Below are 7,954 nucleotides of genomic sequence, written 5' to 3' on the forward strand. Positions count from 1 at the left end.
GAAATATTGTTTTAGCCGTGTGTGCTCAGGAGTGGGTGACTTGTCATTGCAGCTGTGTTTTGTTGTGAAATGTGTAGTGGTTGATGGAAGCAGCTGGCAGTTTCATTAGCTGGAGAGATAATATCTGCAGGGTGTTTCTAGTCGGATGGCGTAGTTTTTGTTGTGTTGTTATGCCGGTGGTTTGTTGACATTAGTATTTGTACCCGTTCACTAATTGGCAATAAAAAACGATTAATACATGTAAATTGCTTCACAATTCTACATATAGAACCTTTAATCAAATAATATCTTCACCATGGGCAATTGTCAAAAATCAGTTGTAATTGTACATTTTACACACAAAAACAATATTTTAGTATATAGTGAAACCCCAAGACAGGTTTTTTGCAGGAAATTGCCTTTGCCCTGACCTGTGACTGCTGGGACCTAAACAGAACCAAGTGAACAAGTTATCTGGATAACTTTGCTGAGTAAAACCCAAACCCCACTGACATCTCGAACATGAACATGGACTGTTAAAAGACCTTGACTTCATTTCCCAAAAACATTTTAAGGTTACAGTGATCTTGGGAAATCTTGCTTTTGGGAAACAGGACACAGTTCTGGTAAAGATAAATCAGAAAACCTATTCTTAGAATAGGACTCTTGTTGGAACAGGGCTAAAGGCGCACAACTCTTTTTGATATCAAGTTGTACTGCCGCTCACCCAGGAAGGTTTTGTCTCAGGCACATTGGAATCAAAAGTGGACCCTCTGACAAACTGCAATACTCAAGGTTAATAAAATGAGCAAAGGAGTTGAGTTGATAAAATGAAAATGATATAAAGGGTGCCTAATTTGGCTATTAGAGGGAACAGATTTATTTTAATTACAAATCATGGACAGTTCTTGGCTCCGCTGTTTCCAATCCTGGCGCCTCCAAACATTACAGAAATGAAATAGCTGCAATTTTATCTGATTCATTAAAGAAGATAAAGAAGAGGTCCGCCAGAGACCACACTGTAATAGAGCCTCTGTCCTGGCCTTGAGGTGATTCTTCTTGATTTACGCCTTCCTGAAAGACATGGAAAAAGCAGTTAATATCCTTTACAGTGTCATTAGCAAGCAAATGGGTAAATCAATACCCCAAGATAGAATCATTAGACAAGAGCAACATAAAAAAGGATCAATAGGCTGCAGGCTTACCATTGCTGCAGGACTGTGAGCAAGCTTCTCCTTTACAGATCTCTATATCGCAGTGGAAATATACCTGTTGGATGACATAATAGTCACAGGTGTCTGCACTTGGATTTGAAGGAAATCAATACCAAATCAAATACCAATGATACTATTTTCTATTTCCGTCTATTTCTCTTACCAGGGTTTCAGCTGTTGGGGGCTTCACAAATGAAAACAGCTTGACCACAAACCATTTGTGGAGAGAGGGATACTTGAGCCCCTTATTGGAGAGAACTGGCAACACAACAGTCCCGTGACTATCACCAGTGAAAGGACACCTGAATTGGGATTCAAGCATGAGCTTCAGTTAACATTTTTTTTCTCTCAGGTGAAGAATATCGGCAGAAATCTACACATTATTTCTAGTGTATTCACCCTTTAACAAGCAGGTTCCATCTTTGTGGATCATGTGGGTTTTTAGTCGGTGTGGCCCAGCAGTCCTGCAGCAGCAGCACCAAATCCTTGTCCCGATGTTTGAGGACAAACACCTCCACATACACGGACTGGCCAAGCTCAGTTACTGTTGGAGGGTCACGAGAGGAATGAAAAGACCTGTAAGTGGAATCTGCAGATGAAAGATTGAAAAAAATAAATATCATACGTAGTTGGCAACAAGAGGGTTTCAGGGTTTTTCCAAGTTTGACTCTGGGACTTCAAGTTGTTGAATTAAAAAAATATATGAAGAAATACATGAATTGAAAAAAATAAATCTATGTACTTACTGTACATATGGGAATGATGGAAAGTAAAAAAATATAAACTTGACCTTTAGCAAACCTCATTTCAGCCCTCAGAACTCCCTCGCTCTTCAGTGTTGATGGTTGCTCTGATTTTTCTCCCTGAATCTCGATGCCTAGTTGAGTCATTTGTGCCAGTGAGAAGCTGCAGCGCACAGTGAGGCTGAAAAGAAAGAAAGAAAATTGAAATTGGTGTCCATTACTTTCAAAAAGCAAAACAAGTGGAACACTCTTTTTCTTACTGGAAAGGAGTGTCACGAAATATAGAGCCTTTCTGCAGATGATGTTTCACCTCAATGTTGACCCAGTAGGTTATAATCCCATCTACTACCTGCAAGACACAACAAAAACTTATTCTACTTAGTCATAAAAATACCACATGGCCTATCTAAAGACTGGTAGGTGATTTATCACAGTTACCGTGGACTGAGTGCCACAATCAGTGAATGGAAAGCTGAAAGTGACAGCATCAGTGGATCTTTTTTGTGGTTTACAATTGTGTTGTTCGCCAGAAGGGATCCAGACTGTGTCCAGGTTCAGAGGTGGGACTGTCTCATTCTGGGGAATGGTGATGTTGAACCCATCTTTGTTGCAGAAAAATTTCCTTGATACTGGTGGATAATCATGTTTGCTTTCCTCTGTAGAAAACACACTGAGAATTAATAATACACATAATTCTGATGACTATATCAAGCATAAAGTCATGATATTTATATGTACACTCAAAATTAATACCTTTAATTTTCCTGTCACAGATGAGGGGTATTGACTTGACAATTTCAACTTTTCCTCTGTCTGCAAGTGCCATGATGACAACAAACAAACTTGTGATATATTTCTAATGAACAGAAATGGAATGGAAAGATTAGAATATGAAAAGTGTATACATCTGCATTAAACAGGAACAGACAGACAAATTGAAGAGGCTGTTTAGCTTACTTGTCTTCTCACAAAACAGCCATGGGAGGCAACTGTTAAAATAAAAAAGGTGTCAGTTTCTCCAAGGAAGTACTGGCACTGTTTTGCTATAGCAATGGCTTGGTAAAATCCACCATGCTCATCTGTAAATTTGGACAAAAAGAGCATGACAAAAATATCAAAGCCTTGTGCCATCAGTGGTCTAGGTACGACATATGCAGATAAATATAGTTTGTGACCTACCTTGAACATAAATGGTTAGAGGAAGATCGGCAAACTGTTCCTTTGGTATGTAAACGGACATGAACCCATCATGGCAGATCAATGTATTATCATTCATAATTTTATAAACTGTTGCTTGAAATTGATTTAAAAGGGTATGGGCTTCACATTTCAAAAGGAGCAGTGATAAAGAAATAAATGTCACCAAAAAGATTAATTGGTAGGTGTTCATCTTTGGTTGTTGAGACTCTGTGAGCGTCACAGGTGGACCAGCTGGTTCTTGTTTGGCTTAATTGGCCAGACAGAGTTAAAGCAACCTAACAACTCAAAGCAATCGCTGAGCCAGCGGTGTCTTTTCAGCTTTTCAGCAGATGTATATCTATGTAGAGTTTGCAGGTTAATCTATATCTGTGTGGGTTTCCTTTACAGTGCAAAAACATGCAGGTCAGATGAACCAGAAGATTTTAACTGACTGTATGTGTGAGTGTGGATGTGTTAGAGGAGCTAAACTGCTTTGGGTCAGAACAGTTTCATAACACACTTCACATCTGTACTATAAATATGTAGCTGGAGCCAGTGGCTGGTTTCTACAAAGACTAGAAAAGGGAGAAACAGCTAGCCTGGCTCTGTCCAAAGGTAACATAATCCACATACCAGCACCTCTAAAGCTCACTAGTCATACAGCGGGTTATGTGCTGGACTATTTCTTGGCTGGGAGCTGTTGCCACCAGTGGAGACTCCAGGAAGTTACTGCTCAAAGCCAAGAGATAGTCAGTGGCTGTAAAACTGTCTTTTTTCACACTTTTTTTGTTGCACAGATGAAACAACAAATGGAACACTAGGCTAGCTTTAGAATTAGAATTAAAAAATACTTTATTGTCTAATTTTGCATGCAAAAGGCATAAAATCTGCATGTGCAGAAATCTGCTATTAAAAAGAGTACATTAAAACACATCATATCACAGAGAGTGGTATCAATCTTCTCATGTAACTCTTGAAAGGAAGCAAATAAGTGAAAAAAAAAAATCCTACAAAAATAAGGCCAAATATTGTACTATGACTTTAATATGTGAGACAAACTGAGAAGCAATTTATATGGTCTTTAGCTGTGCTGCTTTTCACGTGCATAAAACATCTCTAACATTCAACACACTGAGCTGTCACATAAGCATAATTTTCTACCACAACTTTGAATTTCATGATTGAACTTTTGGACAGATGCCACTTTGATTTGTCAGACACAGCTGTAAGAATGATACTGGCTGGTTTGATAAGAACATGTACAGACTGTGAAAAGCATTAAAATGCCAGTACATCAGACAAATAGAACAAAACATGAGTTTAGTTTGAACTAATGAATGTAAACATGCATAATGAGTAACTAAAGTTGTGAAAGGATGTTGATACTGAAAATGTTTAAACCCTGTTCTTCATTCTCTACATTTGGTTGAGGTGGTCTGTGCTGCTGTTGTAAATTGGGTTTTGGTATTCATGATCTAAGAAGGAGAGAAGGGAGAAGTGTGAACGCAGTTTAGTACACAAGTACAAGTACACCAGTACATGCCCACAGATGATGTCAGCACTCACTGTCTTTATTTTTTTTCTTCCTAACACCTGCAACGAAACAAAACACAGAATGCTTCCGTGAGTAATGAAAAAGGATTTTTTGCAGGAGGCAGATCAATTCGTACAATTCAGAGATATTATTCTGATACATATCACTAAGGATATAGCATGAAAGCTGAGGACAATCAAATCAAAATAAACCTACCTCTGTGCTGCCTCTCTGCCTGAGACGACGCGGCTTGCTGCTGCTGCTGCTGCTGCCGCTGCTGCTGCTGCCGGTTGAGTTCAACCCGGTTTACTGTGTTGTAAAATGAATAAGTAAATCTCTGACAGCATTGAAATGATGTAATAGAATAAGAGATGGTTATATTACCATAATAATGTCGACTGAGACTTGCTTGCCGTAATCTGCTGATGAGTTCTGGAGAGGTGAGAAAAGATTGAGTTACTCCAGGTCGTCCTTAGAGTCCAAATGATACTAACTGCAGTGATTATACTGATTATGAAGCACCTCTATGAAAACCCTGTTTTGTTCTCTTGCTTTCTGTCCTTTCAAAGTTGCACTCGTTTGGATAAATCCCACTGGTGCTTTGTGTAGGTTGAACCCCTTCCAGATAATGCACAAATCCTGGTAGGACACAGTTATTCCTGGTGGGGTCTGCCTGTACGTAGGCTGGGTCATGGGCATCATTTTCTAATATATAAAAAAAGATAAACTTGAAAATATTGACACAGCCATTTGTTATGTGTCAGGCGGGATATAATGACTTTAGCTTTTTAACGAGATGACTTGAAAGATGACATGGGAAGAAGGGAAGAAGGGAAGCTGTGTGAACGCACCATAAACAGGATTGTTATCATCCGCTCCTGTAGGAAAAGGACACACACTGTGACAGTGACACAGGCTGTTTGTCAAAAAAACAAAATACTTTTTTTTTTTTTTTTTAAATTATTTATATATCACGTATGTACTGTATACAGTTGAGAGGGTGGTGTGTGTTTGTGTTTTAACGACCTCGCTGCTGCTCACCTACTGGTCCTCTGCCTGATGTCTCAGCTGGAGCACTGACACCTGTAGTGGGACATTACAGAAAGCAACTTAAAAGAATATTTTGACACTTAATAGCAATAGTATTAGCTTTCTTGACAAGAGTTAAATGAGAAGATCGATACCATGGTAAAGCATGAAAAAAAACCCTTTAATGGGGAAAAAAATGGAAGAAACCTTAGGAAGAGCACCAGAGAAGGGAACCCTCTTCCAGGATGGACAGACATGCAATAGATGTTGTGTGTACAGAATAGAACAAGAAAGCAAACTCACAGAAATACAGCATGGACAAACAGGATGACAAAATCACAGATGGGTTTACATCACACCAGAGGCAACAGATGAAACTACTCTGCTAACTCTGGCTCTGGGCAAATGAATATTAAATGAAAAATAAGTGTTTATCATAGTCCCTCAAAAGATCACACACATGAAAATGTAAAACATACATCCAGACATGTGTGCTATAACTAGACAGGAAGGGTTAGAGTCAAAGAGTAAAGAGTAAAAACAACAGTGCTTTGAGTAACAGTCTACAGTAGATGGATGCAATGGTGAAATTATTTCTAACCCTCAGTACCTGCACCAACAGGATTGTTCACATAGTCTGGATTTTTGTCATCACAGGGCACTGAAATAGGGCAAACAGAGATTTTATAAAACTGATCATTCATTCATCCATCCAATGACTCAACCAACAGTGTGGACTAAGAGTGTCGGACTGAGAGCAAGTGCAGATACTCACAGATGTATGTAATGCAGCAGTAGCTGCAAGCACTCAGCAGGATCAAAGCAGCCACGCCAACACAGATGTAAATAAGTAGTTTCATGTCTTCGCTCAGCTCATCTGCGTGATAAGTTGTGGTTTCACAGGAAAGATATATTTCACAGGAAACTCTAGCTCATTCAATTGTCCTCTCTCATGGGTTTGCCAACAAGGCTTGTGACCATGGAAGGAAATAGACATATCTGTGCAGCTCAGTGTTGAGAAAACATCACCTAAAAAGGGAAATCCTCTTACCTTCTGTATTAACAACCAATTTCACTACAAGACAGTCTTGTCCCTGCGTACAGCAGTAAAACCCCAGGTCAGAGCTTTGAAACTCATCAATGTAGATGGAGTAGTTCCCCTCAGAGCCCTGATTGGGGAAAGCTTTCACCCGGCCATTCCTGGGGTCCAGAAACTTAATACGCCCTTTAGAAGAGAGGTTGACCAGGTGCGCCTCAGGAGTTTGGACCCATGACACCCAGTTGAGGTTACTTTTACTTAAGTTGCATGGGAGGAGCACTGAGGAGCCAGGTGAAGCGCTGAGTGTCTGTATCTTACAATGCTCAGAGAAGTCCCCCTCTGAACAGGATGAGTCAAATACAAGCAATACAAGTTTCAAGTTTAGGTCACTTGTCTCATGCTCAAATAACCAAATGAATACATTTGTCTGGACATCTTAAGATTAACCGTCATGGTTAATCAGATAATAAATATTGATAAATATATTAAATGAAAGTGGATAACAGAAAAGGCTATGAATTGAAAGAAAGGATAACCATGAATTATTGTATTACAGACGATAGAGATGATAGAGAAATGATTAAATTTACAAATATGTTTGTATGAATTAATTAACGGTTTAAATGTAAAATATAAATCAAAATATATTCACTGTCTAAATTTAAAAAAGAACTTACCATATGAGGACACACACATGAAGCACAGGGCTAGAGAGTAAAACCACCTTTCAGCAGTCATTGTCACTATCTTGTACAGTGTGAACAGAAAGGTGGTTGTGCTGCATGTCAACCCCCCTAAGCATTATGGGACAAAACCACAAGACCATCACAGTTCATGTAGTTGTTTACGGAAATGTCTTTTGGTTTCATATGAACAGCAGCCAAATGTTTCAGATAAGTGTGTTAAACTGTGTGATGATCATGCCAAACATCAATTTCAAATGTTCCGCGATAAATAATTATCTTTTACACAATGAGCATGTGGATGAAAGATATAAAAGACTGTATGACTGTCGCCCAGACCACTTCCTGTTAAAATGTCTTGATGCATCCGGAGAAAGGCAACTGGAAATGTTGATCATCAACTAGGCTATATGTGAAGCAAAACAAGCACATTTTAAATCTAGATTTTATGTTAGGTAAATATAAAGTATGGGCTTTATTAGATAAAGTGGACAACTACCCAGATTCACCATGTTTGCCTGTTTATTCACAGTAAATACTGATATTTCCACCCA

The 7,954-nt window shown here is 38.9% G+C and overlaps 2 protein-coding genes across 5 annotated transcripts; both read right to left on the reverse strand.

Annotated features, from left to right (window-relative positions):
- Window positions 1-841: 841 nt before the first annotated feature.
- On the reverse strand, window positions 842-3,603 carry LOC121899448 (zona pellucida sperm-binding protein 4-like). The gene is made up of 10 exons (XM_042415289.1): window positions 3,116-3,603; window positions 2,894-3,015; window positions 2,690-2,792; window positions 2,375-2,592; window positions 2,197-2,285; window positions 1,984-2,117; window positions 1,593-1,782; window positions 1,357-1,495; window positions 1,185-1,248; window positions 842-1,053 (listed from the first exon to the last, which is right to left on the reverse strand). The coding sequence occupies exons 1-10, from the start codon at window positions 3,324-3,326 to the stop codon at window positions 962-964; spliced, it is 1,362 nt and encodes a 453-aa protein (XP_042271223.1). The 5' UTR covers window positions 3,327-3,603; the 3' UTR covers window positions 842-961.
- A 252-nt stretch (window positions 3,604-3,855) lies between these two features.
- Window positions 3,856-7,483, reverse strand: LOC121899035. 4 transcript variants are annotated; one of them, XM_042414590.1, is made up of 11 exons: window positions 7,395-7,483; window positions 6,730-7,056; window positions 6,454-6,555; window positions 6,289-6,339; window positions 5,691-5,732; window positions 5,501-5,527; window positions 5,172-5,354; window positions 5,034-5,081; window positions 4,866-4,958; window positions 4,682-4,708; window positions 3,856-4,590 (listed from the first exon to the last, which is right to left on the reverse strand). In XM_042414590.1, the coding sequence occupies exons 1-11, from the start codon at window positions 7,453-7,455 to the stop codon at window positions 4,532-4,534; spliced, it is 1,020 nt and encodes a 339-aa protein (XP_042270524.1). In that variant the 5' UTR covers window positions 7,456-7,483; the 3' UTR covers window positions 3,856-4,531. The 4 variants fall into 4 exon arrangements, with proteins under 4 accessions (XP_042270524.1, XP_042270522.1, XP_042270521.1 ...); XM_042414588.1 differs by having other exon boundaries at window positions 5,676-5,732; XM_042414587.1 differs by having other exon boundaries at window positions 5,676-5,732; window positions 6,280-6,339.
- Window positions 7,484-7,954: the final 471 nt, after the last annotated feature.

This window comes from Thunnus maccoyii, chromosome 6 (genome assembly GCF_910596095.1).
Source record: "Thunnus maccoyii chromosome 6, fThuMac1.1, whole genome shotgun sequence".
NCBI lineage: Eukaryota > Metazoa > Chordata > Actinopteri > Scombriformes > Scombridae > Thunnus > Thunnus maccoyii.